The 14,951-nt window shown below is 45.4% G+C and overlaps 1 protein-coding gene and 1 pseudogene across 1 annotated transcript in view; both read left to right on the forward strand.

The window, feature by feature from the left end:
• The window catches only part of LOC144799989 (cytochrome P450 4B1-like), a 216,099-nt gene that overhangs the window by 176,884 nt on the left and 24,264 nt on the right, over positions 1-14,951 (forward strand). Inside the window, exons 9-11 of the mRNA XM_078671646.1 lie at positions 899-1,032; positions 7,215-7,279; positions 10,932-11,014. Of these exons, the coding sequence (XP_078527772.1) occupies positions 899-1,032; positions 7,215-7,279; positions 10,932-11,014 (282 nt within the window). The remainder of the gene's footprint in view (positions 1-898; positions 1,033-7,214; positions 7,280-10,931; positions 11,015-14,951) is intronic.
• On the forward strand, positions 3,401-4,366 carry LOC144807899 (UPF0235 protein C15orf40 homolog pseudogene; annotated as a pseudogene).

Consider the following 14,951-nt stretch of genomic DNA (forward strand, 5'->3'; position numbering starts at 1 on the left):
TTGGGCTCTGTCTGTGTGTGTGTGGCTCTGTCTGTGTGTGTGGCTCTGTCTGTCTGTGTGTGTGGCTCTGCCTGTCTGTGTGTGTGGCTCTGTCTGTGTGTGTGTGGCTCTGTCTGTGTGTGTGTCTGTGTGTGTGGCTCTGTGTGTGTGTGTGTGGCTCTGTGTTTGTGGCTGTGTGTGTGGGGGGGGGCTCTGTGTGTGTGTGTGTGTGGTGGGGCTCTGTGTGTGGCTCTGTGGTTAGCTTTTTTGTAGGTGGCTCTATGTGTGGGTGGCTCTGTCTGTGTGAGGGTGGCTCTGTGTGTGTGTGTGTAGGTGGCTCTGTGTGCGTGGCTCTGTATGTGTGGCTCTGTATGTGTGTGTGGGTGACTCTGTGTGTGTGTGCAATTGCAATAGATCTCGCATTTGCGAGCGATTAAGCTATTTGCATTATAAATGACAATGCCATTAGCTCTAACTTTAACAATGCCGAGCCCATTGCATTGTAAATGCTTGTTTGGAGAGTAGCACGCTACTCCAGAACCCATAAAGGATTAGTGGTGAATTAGTATAGTGAAATATGAAAGTAATTTGAGTTTCAGTATTGTTTTGATATATGAATATATGTCTTGAAGGTAGCCGTATTATAATATGAAACCTTTACACATCATATTTTAAGGTTATCAAGAAATTGTACGAATGTATGTAAAAAAAAAATCCAGGAAGCCACTTTGTTGATTAATGTATGTTAAAAAGTTTGATAGGCAGCAATTGCCGCTTGCTTTTGGAAAAGAATGAGCCGTCTTTTTGCGAAGCATTATAAGTAATGCAGTATTTTATACACTACTTAGGCACTTGCAACATAAGTTTGCATTCCGTAACATGGACCACAATTTTACAGCCACAGTATCATTTATTTCAGGGATGATCTTGGTAAGATGACTTACACCACTATGTGTATCAAGGAGTGCCTTCGCCTCTATCCACCAGTACCTGGCATCTCGCGAAGTCTCACTAAACCAATGACTTTTTTTGATGGACGGACATTGCCAGAAGGTATGAATTTTAATTCAAGTAAAAACAAGTATAAATAATGAGATATGTTTTTGTGATGGAAATATTATAGCCATCCTCCCTTAATACAAGTTCATGGATCAGTTAAGCCAAAACCAACTAAACATCACACAATTCCTATTCCAAGACCCTTTCATGGATCCTTAACCACTTTGCTGCTAGGCATTTCCCCCCCCCCCCCCTCCCCTGTGCTAAGCCTTTATTTGGCTATTTGGGGTAGTGCGCGCTTAGGCCCCTGGAACTTTTTGACCACATAAGGTATCCACGCCTATTTTGCGTCCTATTCTTCCAACATCATGGGGATTCTAAAGGTACACAGGGTTTGTGGATTCCCTTCGAGGGTGTCCCAGAAATTAGCCAAAATACAGCAAATTGTTTTTTTTTCCAGAAAAATTGGTAAAATGGGCTACAAATGAAAGCGTCTGGGTTTCACACAATTTCCTACCACCCAGCGTTCCCCCAGGTCTCCCGATAAAAATGGTGCCTCACTTGTATGGGAGGCCCAAGTACCAGCGACAGCCAAGGGCCCAAAACGTAGTGAGGCGACATTAAATTTGCCTACCTCCAAACCACCGGTTTTTGTGTGATTCCGGTGATGCCACACTTTCCCACACAAAAATGTGTGAGAAAAGCGTTTTTTTTTTCCCCAGCAAAAATCGAGCTTTGCCAGGGATTCTGGGTAAGGAAACGCTGGGGGATCCACGCAAGCCATACCTCCCTGGAAGCCCCCGGGTGTCTAGTTTCCAGAAATATGTGTGTTTGGTAGATTTTCCTAGGTGCCGGGAGAACTAGGGTTCAAAAACGACAGCTAGGCACTTTGCCAAAAAAGGGTCATTTTTCACTGCGAAATGGAGGTGTGACCAGGTTGCGTTTTGCGCGGTACAATTTTTCTCGTAAGACTTTGGGGGACGCGGGGTGTGTGTCATGCCCGTTTTGAGAGCCCCACCCTAATTCAATTTTTCCCCAAAAAATCCCTGGCGCCTAGTGGGCTTTTTGCCCCCCTCTCCCCCGGGTGGGACAGATTGCGGGCTAATGCCCCCGGGGCAGAAAGTCCACTAGATGCCAGGGAGTTTTTTTAGGCCAATTTTAAGTAGGGTGAGGCTGCCCAATTCGGGCAAGCCAATGCCCCCAACCTAAATAAAATTTGCCCCAAAAAATCCCTGGGATCTTGTGGCCTTTTTGCCCCACCAGGGTGGCAGATTGGGGACTACTGCCCCATCTGCCCCCCAGGGGCGCAGGAAGGCTTTTATTTTTGAGGAGGAGGGGGTGGGGGCATGGGTATGCCTGTTTTGGGAGCCCCCACCTTAATTCAAATTTGCCCCAAATAAGTCCCTAGCGTCTAGTGGGCTTTTTGCCCCCCCGGCGGGGCAGATTGGGGGCTAATGGCAGAAAGTCTACTAGACGCCAGGGAGTTTTTGGGGCAAATTTTAATTAGGGTGGGGGCTGCCCAAAATGGACATGTCAATGCCCCAACCTAATTAAAATTTGCCCAAAAAATCCCTGGAGTCTAGTGGGCTTTTTTTCCCCTCGGGGGACAGATTTGGGGCAGCATCCCGGGGGGGGCAGAAGGCTGTTTTTTTGTGGGGGGGGCATGGGCAGGCCCATATTGGGAAGCCCCCACCACAAACTATAATAAAAAACAAATCCCTGGTGTATAGTGGGCTTTTTGCCCCCCCCACCTCCCCCGGTGGGGCAGAAAGGCTGTACATTTTGCGGGCTGGGGGCATGGACATGCCCTTTATGGGCAGCCCGCCCCCTAATCAATTATGAGGCTATAAATAAATATCCTTGGGGTCTAGTGGGTTTTTTGCCCCCCTGGGGGGGCTACTGCCCCCCAACCCCACAACCCGAAAGCCTTGTCAACTAAAATCAAGGTTGCAGAACTGACAATAGAATAAGCTGCAGAGTAGAGGGGTTCTGCTGCAGCACACAACCCTGAAGGAACTAAAGGCCTGATTTAGATCTCAGCGGACGGGTTTCTCCATCACAACAGTGACAGACATCCCGTCTGACGAAATATAAATCCCATTATCTCCTATGGGATATATATTTCTGCACACAGGATATTCGTCACCATTGTCATATAGTGACCTGTCCGTGGAGATCTAAATCAGGCCCTAAATGCTTTATGGTGCTCTTCCACTTTAACCCCTTCGATGCTCATGACGGAATGGTTCCGTCATGAGCATCGGTGCCCCTGTGCTCATGACGGAACCATTCCGTCATGAGGACAGGGGCAGGAAATCCTTCTACTGCATACAGCAGAGGGATTTCCTTCTCTCCCCTGTGACCTCTGGAGCTGAGGAAGAGCTTTCCAAGCTCCCGAGGCCCCCTCCCTGGTTTCTGTGCCATGACGATCAGCGCGTACGTCGCGCTGTCATCATTGCACAGAAACCGAAACTGAAATGAGCAGTTTCACTTTCTATGTGCTCAGGGGGCTATCTCAGCCCCCAGGGCACGTAGAAAGACGGGAGAGATCCCAGTGGATCCCTACTTGGGTTCAAGCAGGAAAGCAGGTCTCAAGCAGCAGTGCAGTCCTCAGAGGGCACAAGGCAGGTTTCAGGGGGCAGGTCAGTCCTGTTGATGAAGCAGGGCAGTCCTCTGAAGTACACAGCAGGCCACAGTCAGCAGGGCAGTCCTCTGCAAGTCCTTGACCAGGTACAGAAGTGAAATGAAGAGTAGCTCTGAGGGTCCCATTTGTTTACCTAATGCCAGCTTTGAAGTGGAAGAAACTTCTGGAGTTTTTCTCTAACAGGGTACATGACTGGCTGCCGCGTTCTCCCATATTTTCAGATTATTCACCACAATCTACACACATCTCTGCTGCGAAGTTGTGTGCTGGTCCTAACTGCCTGGATTCCTGCTCCACCTTGATGCCTGTATTTCCTCAGTGCGTCTCTTCCTCAAGCGTACTGCTCCTGGCTCTCAAGAAGGGCAACTCCTAAGAAAGACAAAAAGCCGGTAAAGGAGCAAAGTAAAGATCAAGTGAATCAACCTATAGAGTCTGCTCCTGTTGGGGTTGATATGAATGGCTCCATCACCATAGCTATTCATGCTGAATCCGGCTCAAAACTAAATGCTATTACAGATGTGAGCAGTGAAGCTGTAGGTGGAGCTATCGGAGCACCTCCCACTGAGAGAGATAGCAAATGCAGAAGTGTGCTGTTACTTATCTAAATTTCTAGAAGTGAAGAAGCGTGATATGGTTTTGGATAAGGGTGGAAAATCTCGTGAAAAATTGCTAGAAAGTTTAACACCAAAGAAGTCAGAAGATATATTGGCGAAATCAAAGAAAGAATCTGCTCCGACAGGTTGAAACACAAGAGAAGTACATGGATAAATCCACATTTTAAGGATAGCTAAGGATAACTAATAGCGAAGAGTTAGATGTAAGGCTCTTGTTCTAGTGCATGGACACTGTATCAAACGGGGGCTTCTTATCAAGGCGCCAGATTTGTCTTTTATTATCTTCCCAGAAAGTTGAGATCTGCTAACAGACTTTTGGCAGCGATCCCCAGAATTTAGCGCACAAGAGCTAATCTGGGCTAAATTGCATGGAATCAGCTACCACTTCAGTTGCCTGCAGTGAGTGATGTTGCAGTGTTCAAGAAAAGCTTAAAACCTGTTTTTTTGTATTGGCTAACTTCTGTCATTCACCTTCCAACTTATTCTTTTAGCACATGGACACTCCATGGAGTATCTGTGCACAATATAAATAGTTTTTCTCATCTTCATCATCAGAAGTATCTGAAATCTCCTGTCCCTCTGCCCTGTTCCCAGACTTACAGCATTGCTCCCGCATCCAGTCTTAGATCGCCCATCCTGGCAACACCTGGTCCCTCTTTTGTGTGGCTTTCTGGAAGGAGCACACAAAGGCCAACTGCACCTAGTCATGTGACCCAGAAAGCAGGCTGCAGGTTCCAAATGGCGAGGACAAGAAAATTCCAACTTTCTAAATCTGCCTTGTTCGGAATGATGACTTTAAATCTGACTTTATCATTAAAGAAGATTTTAGATTTTAAATTCCTTAGACACCGAACATGACATCACCACTGGCTCCCAAACAGACGTTATCATTTATTAAATGTTATAAGGTAACCCAATGTTATCCTAAGGGTGGGCACGCCTCACAATAGTGGAATACAAATTTGTGAGTTTTTCACTACCAGAACATGTAAAACTTAAAAGTACATGCCCAATCATTTAATTACAATGCACCCTGCCTTATGTGCTGTTTATGGCCTACCTTAGGGGTGACATATGTTAACAAAGGCAAGTTTAGGCTTGGCAGTATTTGTTAAATTTTTGGCAATTATAGGTTTTGCAGAGAGCTGTGCTGACAAGACCAACCTAAAATGATATGAAAGAAGGCAAGGGGTGAAGGAGGCCTTGGAGGCATAGGTGCTCTGCATTCTGTGAACAGGTGTGGCATCGGTAACAAGGATTTCATGTTGTAGAACTCTGTAGGCTTGTTTGTGGTATGTTGGTCCCTGACTGCAGGTCATGAGGTACGTTGAAACACAGCAGTCTTGGTACCAATTTTATCAACACGTCTTCACAGGACAAAAGCGTGTGGTAATCAAGGGACAGGTTTACAAACAGTCGTAAACTTTGCTAATCATTGTCTGACAAGTGGTTGACATGTATTTTTTTCTGTTCTCAAAAGCCGGAGGTGTAAGCCTAGGAAATCTATGATCATACACATTTTCTTATACGTGTGTGTGTGTGTATACATTATTTTTTTTTATTTTTATTTAGGACCAAAGGCAATAGATATCTGGCAAATGAAAGGGGAGAAAGATAGACATGTGAGGCATAGTATGCAAATGGGCCTGAGAGAGCCGACATATGAAAAGTGTGCAGATGACTGGGGAAGGGAAGTTCAGCTAAGAGAACCGTTGTAGAGGGAGGCAAGAAAGAAAGTATGTTCTTTGGGAAGAGAGTGAAAGACAACATGTGGAGAGGGGTGTGAGGAGACTGAGATAAAAGTTTGCATTTTCAAAGATGAGAGAGAGTCGTGCTGGTCACTCATTCATTGGCTGGCACAAGTGTTAAAAGATGACTCACTGGAACCACTCGGTGATGTGGTTGGTCACAATACCCAGGTGCTTCAAAGCAACAAAAGAGGCCCAGTAAAAGGAACAGTTCCGGACTGTCGGTCCGAGGAGTCTACTACCGCTTCAAGGGTCACTGGGCAGGGTACAGAGGCATGTAAGGGGCTAAACAGAGGAAAAAGTGCGTGTGAGCATTCATGGTCACCTGAATTGATCTGATTGACTCAGACAATGGGTGCGGGGTGCGGGGAGGTGTCATCGGGTTATGGCATTCTCTATATTTCTGTGGAATCACTTGTTGAAGCGCTCAGTGACTGCCTTTGCCTATCCTCACTCTAGTTCTAGTTTTTGATAAATCAATGTTTTGTTGTAAAACAACAACAACAATTGTGAGGGTATAAAATGTGAGTGTCAGTGCTCAGCACTGGCAAGCACTGGTACAAATTAAGCACCACCCAAATTACAGTGTGCATCTATTACAATGTTTCAGAGCAAATCTGATTGCAGTACCTTAATACACGCTACAGTGTTTAAACATGGGAGGGTTTATTTTAATCCCCCACTATCTGGCAGTTAAACCCAGCAAGATAACCTGACCATGGGTAAAAGTGAAATTGTTGATCCGGGCAATAGCATATCTGCATCAGAATTTCCCAAAAGAACCCTTTGTTAATGAGGAGCTAAATTTGTGAGCATACCGCCCACAAAGAAAGCTTCATTGGGAGGGAGAAGCTTCATCACAAGGGCGGCCAAGACTTGGAATGCCCTCACGTGGAGTCTGAGGAACTCCACAGACCTTCTAGCCTTCAGGAAGCAACTTAAGACCTAGCTTTTTAAGAAATAAACCCCATACAGCCATACCTGCTCTCCGTGCAGGAATGTCTCTCAGTATAGTTCAGCTAGTGCCAGGGCACCCCAGGGTAATCGTGCGCTCTATAAATAAAATTAACATAACTTGTGTGAGGAGAGATCTCATCTACATTTGCGGACAGTTTGGTTCAGTCCTAAATGTTGCCATGTACTGGAATGCTAAACATTCCTACGCTTGAAAATGTAATTATTTTCTATGGATAGATGTGTTAAGTAGCTTTCTTTTGCCTTTTTTTGCAGGATTTCTTACATTTTTAAGCATTTATAGCATTCATAGAAACCCCACCGTATGGAAGGACCCAGAGGTAAAGTAATTCTGTTGATATTATAATTACATTATTTATTGTTTTCTTCAGAAGTTAATGTTATTATTGCAACCCAACTGTTGTGGTCTGGTCCTAGAGTGATGAAAGATGTCAGTGTATCCTCCTTTTTTGGGTATTTTTTTGTATTTTCGGTAGGGAAATGTGAAGGTGCTTGCAAACATGCACATTGATATGTCAAAGACAAAGATGCACGTAGCCTTTATCTTTCCTTTTGTCTTTTTTCAGCAGTTTGCTGCCTTCTGGCTAAGTTTGTGCTCTACAAATACCCAAAAGAACAATTGATGGACAGAATGCTGAACAGGGTCAAACACTCACCCATAGTCCGAGATCTGGACCAAATTCTATTGTTTTATTGCTCACCATCCCAGTTTTGACCCAATCTGTCTTGACCCTGCTCCCTATGGGAACAGTCCAGCCCCAGCTGACAGGCCAGGTCCTCGCCAGACCAGAAACAAACACCTTGGACTAGCTTTGGGATATCACCCCCAGTCAGCCAGAATAGCTAGGCAAGGGGAGCAGGGGGCCTTCGTCTGGGCATACCCATCCCACTTAGGGCAACAAATGGGGAAAAAATGATGGACAGAAGGCTGAACAATGTCAAACACTCACCCCCCAGTACAGAGATCCTGGCCTAAATCCATAGTTTTGTTGCTCAGCGCACAATTCAAAATCAGTCTTGACCCTGCTCCCCATGGTAACAGTCCAGCTCAAACTGCAGGTTCAGGTCCTCCCGGGTATCGCCACCTCATCAGCCAGGATAGCTTCAATCCAGTGGCATTTCGACCACAGGACCCACGTCTGGGCATCCCCATCCTCTCAGGGTGACAAATGCAGAAAGATCAATGGATGGTTTGAATGTTTGCTCCCGATCCTGGGAGGACATGGTCTGGCAGTTCGGGCTGGATTGTTACCATGGGGAGCACGGTCAAGACTGATTTGGAATTGTGTAAACAGTTCCGCGAAGGGTTATCAGTATTCAGAATTGAATGGCGCACAACATGTAGTGGTTTGGTATTCACGATAGTGTAGATTTGTTTGGTGCAGCTTGTTCAAAGAAAACCCCCAAACTTTGAAACCAAAGGCTGCTTTAAAGCGGTGCAAGGTCAAAATAAAATGATAATAATAGATGTCCGTTATTCTCATTTTATTTTTACTATTGCAGTTGCACTGCTGCGCATCCCCGTTGATAGGGCAGGCTGAGGCCGGCACCCCTGGCCAGAGGAGGAATGGTGGCTGCACCTAAAGTGTGCATGAAGGTTTGGCCAGCCATCTCGGGCCGGGCAAACAGTCATGTGCACTGTGCATGTTCTCCTCAGGCTGTATTATACAGCCTTCGTGGAGAACATGCCCAGCCTCCAAGCCGCTGTTTGAGCGCTAAACCACGGTGCTCAGACCAATCACAACTCTGCTTAAGGCAGAGTTGTTATTGGTCAGGGCATTCTGGGAGACTGGGTGCTTCCTGCTGGAGAAGATGCGGCGGCTGTGACAGCAACCTCCAGATAAGTTTTCTTTTTTTTCCCTAACCCTCACCCTCCACCGTTCCCTTACAGCCACCACTGTGTACATGTCCCAATCTCCAGGCCCTAAATTCAGTGCGTCAAGCTATAGTCCCCTAGTTATCTTTCTTAGTTCCAGGACCAAGAGTGCCAAGTACATTGACGAGGGTTGTGGATCCCAAACACAAGATGGTGGACGGAGTGCTGGAACTTTTCAACCACATAGCTCCAGTCAAGATATCTGGGTTTAATCCGTTGTTCTTTTGGTCACTATGCCACCACAGTTTTGACCCAGCCATATGCAAATCAGTCTTGACCCCGCTCCTCATGGGAACAGTCCAGCCCGAACTGCCAAGCCAGGTCCTCCCTAGACCAGAAACAAATACCCCGGACCGGTTAACGGGAATCACCCATCATCAGCCAGGCTAACTTAAATCCATTGGCACAGCAAGCAAAGGGCCCACGTCTGGGCACACCCTTGGCCACTTACGGCGAACATAGCAAACACAACAAGATGATGGATGGAGTGCTGAAACTTTTCAACCATTCACTCCCAGTCAAGAAATCTGTTAAAACCAAGCATGATCTACCTGCGTCCCACATACCATTCCATTTTTCCAAGTCCCTTTCTACTAGCCCTATGCCCCAAACATTCTAATTTGCCTCTCATATGCCCCTCCCTTCACCCTCAGAGTTCCATGCACAAAATATAATTTGCATGTCATACTTCCAAATCCCTTTCCTAAATCATTTTCCATCAAGCATTTTTAGGTAGTTTGCATGGCAGTGTGCACTTCGCAAAAAGATGCACAAGACGTGAATTGTCTCTTTAAATTTCCTCTCCCAGCTCTTTTGTTCCAAGCGCTATATGATTCATCCTCAAAGTGCTGCGTCCAAAGTCTGATGCCCCAAACTCTGCACCTATGCCCTGTGTGCTAAATGTATTATCACAGAGCCCTGAAGAAAGAGAAATGAGAAACATGCTTATTTGACCCCTCTCACATTGTCTGTCTTTATTACTTGACTCGCTTTGGGAATTCTGGAGAAATGTTGGATGTACACTGATATCAGAGGCGGCCACCTAGCTACCCCATGACTCACCTACAGTGATTCTGGAGTAGTCTTAGAGGTATACTTGTATCTAAGGGGGCACCTAGGCACCCCTTGTCTCCTTACAGTGATTCTGGAGTAGTCCCAGACGCGCACTAATATCAGAGAAGCCCACCTAGGTCCCCCTTATCACACTACAGTGATTCTGGAGTAATCCTAGGTACCCCCTAACTCGCTAAAGGGATTCTGGTTTAGTTCTAAATGTACACTGATACTAGAGGATGCCACCTGGGTTCCCCTTGTGTTTCTTCAGTGTAGTAGTCTTAGTGGTACACTGATATCAAAGAACACCCACACGTCCTCTCCTATTCGCCTGTGCATTACTACGAATAATTGAGAATAAGCTCATATTATTCCATAGACTTTATGGTCCTCTTTAGTACTTTTCGGAGTGGCCTTCTCTACAAAGAATTTTTGACAAACAAATAGTGACTCTAAATCCCTCAGAAGTGATTGCCAGATGGATTACTGGGGCACCTGGTGGTATTTTCAGTACATTCCTTCAAGAGTTTCTCAGTGATGTCTCATGAGCTATTGAATTGCCTCTTGCTGCCTTGGATAGTAGAATGCAGTATGATGGAACCTATTATACGGGACGGTAGGCGACTCATCCAGTCTCTATCTAACACACAAGTTCTTCTTCCCAATACATCCATGGACCTCCTCTCTATCATTGTCTGAAGGGTAGCTGATAACATAAAGCACAGAGAGCAAAAGCAGACACAGACGTGTAGGACAAGAAGGAGACATCCATAGTTTGCAGAATCTGTTTTTGTGCTTTAATCATCATGCAATAATATAAAATGCATATTCAGAAGATATTTGAAACACAATAGTAAATTTTATCATATGGCATGTCATTGATTCCCAGAATGAACATTTTAGTTAATGTATATCCTAATGTTATCTTATGCTACCTATGCTATGTTATCTCATGCTCTACCGTCATATGTGAGTAGCAATTGTCCCCTTTCTCAAAGTGACCCACATACCGTTTACCTTTGGTTTTCTATATTGTTTTTCAGGTGTTTGACCCCTTTCGGTTCTCTCCTGAGAACTCCTCTGATCGACACTCTCATGCATTTGTGCCATTTGCTGCTGGACCAAGGTACAGTATGCCTTTTAAAATACTTCTAGTGCCCTTAACTCTGGAAATATTTATTTGGTAAGGTAACACTGCCTTAAATAAAGGTTACCTCTCTTATCTTTTGGCTCCAGCAGCCAGCCGACTACTTGTCTTCTGTTACTTAGGTCACCTTGAAACCAGTACCTCGCTCCCTGGCTTCAGTTTTACATTCAGCATAATTAATTGTAACATTCAGTCATTCACAGGAGACTGGGGCTGTGTGTGGACCCAAGTGCTGTTATAGACCAAAGTGGCCAAGAAGTCACTCTGCAGTGGATGGATTATGAGGATGAAGGAGGAGAAGGATAGAGCAGGTGCCCCTACACAGGGAAAACCTTCCTTTTTAGGATGAAGATTTGCAATTATGATGGGACCTATATTTGTGGATTTAGAGGTATATTCAAACCAACAACAGATCAGCTTCCGTAAGAACTCGAAATAATACCCTGTGTGACTCAGATAAGAAACGCTCCTGTTTAAGTTGCTTTGAGTGGTTAACTTGGATGCATGTGAACCTGAAGGAAACTTGTACCCATCTGGATGCTATAGAGAACAGTGTGAAACACTGTATTAGAACCTACATTTAGGTCTGGTAGTACTAAGAGGCATGCAGACATTGTTCAAATGTTGAATACAACATCATTTGTGGGTAACAGGAATACTGCCCGGTTCTATGCTCTCCGTGCACTGGTACCCTACCAGTGTGGTAACTGTAATACATTTTGTTGTCCTAAGTATGTTAGGTTGTCATAGTCTCCATGGGTTTCATGTACAGCACCTTGGCCAAATACTTGGCTCCTTACTTCTGGTTGATGCAAACACATATATCTGCATTAGTGGGTTTGCTCATGGAGGGTCATCGCTGAGGTTTCCATTAACAGATGATGTTCAGCTTTGTTAGAATGGTTGTATTTTTGGTGTTGGTTTTTCCCCTGCGGTTGTGTTCTAAAGAATGTTGGATCTGCAGACTAAACGTGTGAAAGTGAGGTTTTTCAAGGGTTGTTCTACTGGGTGTATCACAGATGGTGAAGGTTGTTTGATCCTCCGACTAACATGTGTCTGCTGCTAATTCAGCCTGCTTGCTGTCTTATGGCATTCATGCTTTATGGGATGTGACTGTACATCCCTAGGTGTTAGTGAGGATTTTGGTGAGCTCGTTGTGTGTGGTGTGCAGGGCTGATTGCATTGCTGGGAGTGTTTATATTGATTCAGATGCCAAGCAGCTGGGTTAGAGATCTGTATAACTCAAGAGGAAGGGTTTTAAATTCTTGACTTGGTTAGTCAAAGCAGGGAGTCATCCTGGTAGTTGTGGTTTGCTCTGCACAACCTTAAAATATACCTCTCCCAGGGTTGCATGCCTCCATACCAACCTGCACCGGTTTAATTATCCTGGGGCTCCTTTCTAATGAGCATGCATGTTTCATAGAGAGCTCAGCGGTTATTTTATAGCACAATGGCGGCCTATTATTTGGCCTCTTGGTAAGCTAATTTCTGGTAGACAGACTCATGTCTGCAATTATGAATTTACTAGATGGAGGATCTATGTGTGTGTGGAGCTTTTGAGGGGAAAATAAGCTGGCCGAAGGATAGCGGTCCTGTCAATGGCAAGTGCACAATAGTGTATTGCTCCTGTTTTCGATGGATGATAGGTTATCCTGTATCCTGGTGCTAGTGTGTTCTCACCTCTTGCCAGGAGTAACTTCTGAGATGGGTGAGTCCTGCTGCTTCCTCTCATTAATCAGCACATTTATCTTTAAAGCTCATAGAGGCATAGGGAGGTGATAGTAGGAGACCTTGGAAAGTACCAGTTACTTTTGGGCGGGGGTCCAGAGGACAAGCATAATAGACATGTGGTATTTCTTGGGTTGGAACATTATTGTGGGGTTTACAGTGAGGTGAGTAGGGGGTGACCATACAAGTGTATGCAGGTAGAAAATACATACAACTTGAGGACTTCAATGTATGCCTGCCACTTATAACAGAGCAAGCAACAACAGCAAAATACACTCCCTTTCAACATTGGAAACCAATCAGCAGAAGTGTTGGGGAGAATTTTTGGGATAAGATGCATTTGATGATAAGATATCAACAACTTTGTATGGGAATTTGAATACGTAGGCAGGTTGATAATAGTTATGTAGTCACTGCCAATTAAAGGAGTGGATGTTGACTATTGTAATGTGTGCTAATTTTATCACTGAGCTATGGAAAGTTGATTTCACTGTGCTTGAAGTAAACTGGCTGAGATTCCTATAATGTTCATTGTTTGTTGAGTGGAAATTCTCATCATCCATCTGTACAGGAAATTACATCATTGGTTTCCTGACAAATATCTCTTTCAAAGAAGAAGCCAAGCAAGAGGACTTCATTTCCCTTCATCTGTCTGCACAGGAAGTCACATGACTGGTTTCACACCCACTGTACCTTGCTCTCCTTCTTAGACTATTTAGTGGCAGTTGCAGTACGGATGCACAGTGGTTGCATGCCAAAGATTCACCAAAAGACAGGCCCATCTGCACCCAACTTAGCTTTGGCTGCACCCGCACCCAGCCCCAGGAACGCTCGTTCTCCCCCTGCACACCGATACCCTGTTGTGCTCCTCCATGCTGTTAAGCCTGGGTGCCACTCGCTGCACCGATGCCTCACCATACCACACCACACAACATGAAAGGAGCATTTACTTTTGCCTCTTGTAAGTATTAATGTGCTTTCCTACACCCTGCACCTATCCCTCATGACCCAACAGCACCCCACTCGCTCTCACTTACACAGACCAAAAAGCACCCAAGCAACACAACACGCCACACTCTCATGCATGCTCCTCAACACCGGTCTCTCACCAAAAATGCCACAGAGCTATTGGACCTACTGCGCGACCATGCTCCAGACCTGCTCTTTCTCACAGAAACATGGGTAAATCCCACCTCACCACCATACATTGCTACCGCCATCCCTGCTGGCTACAAATTTGTTCAGGAAAGACCATCAGCACAAGCCCAGAGATGGATTTATCGTCATATTCAAAGATCCCATCACTTGCATCATGTACATGGACAACCCCACCAGCTACATGGAATCCTCATATTCAAGATCACATCCAATATCTCCCTGGGTGGAACCCTCATATGTAGACCACCTGGACCCCGCTCCAAGTTTGTCTGCGACATCGCTGACTTCGTCGCACCCCTCATCATGAAGTCCAGCACCATCATCCTCCTTGAAGACCTTAAATTTCACCTAGAAGACCGCACCAAACCAAACTCTATGCCACTTCCAAAAACCATGTAAACCTTGGCAGCAGCCACCGTGTTACCAAAATCACCGACACCTATTTGACCCAATTTTCTCCTCAATAAGAAGCATCACAGTCGGCATGCCAGCAACTATGACCTGGACAGACCATGCACTTGTCAGTTTCAGTATACTCATCCCTCACCATCACAGACCGGTCACCACAGACACTGCCCACTGAAGCTGGAAAAGCATCTCTGAAGAGTGATGGGCTTCCCCCCTCTCCGATCATCGACCCAACCTCAATAGTCACTTGCTGTAAGGCATCAGAGACCTCAACAGCTGGATCTCCCCAGGTGCCTACATCTTTGCTCCCTTCAAGTGCAACCCAGAAGCAACAGCCAAACTACAGGCTAGCTGGTACACAAAGGAAAAAGTCAGGCTTATGAAATATTCTGAAAGCAGCTGGAGAGCAAATGGAGAACAGGTCAAGATACCACAGATAAAGACATATTCAAATCAGCCCTAAGACGTCACCACCAGGAGATACAGAACACCATGCACACAGCTCTTGCGGATCACATCTATGTCAGCACTAACAGTAGGCAGGAAATCATCACCATCAAAGATATCACCTCAACTCCTGCCACGTCCAGCAACATCACTCACTCACAAGACCTCTGCAACC

Source organism: Lissotriton helveticus, chromosome 1_2 (genome assembly GCF_964261635.1).
Source record: "Lissotriton helveticus chromosome 1_2, aLisHel1.1, whole genome shotgun sequence".
In the NCBI taxonomy this organism is placed as follows: domain Eukaryota; kingdom Metazoa; phylum Chordata; class Amphibia; order Caudata; family Salamandridae; genus Lissotriton; species Lissotriton helveticus.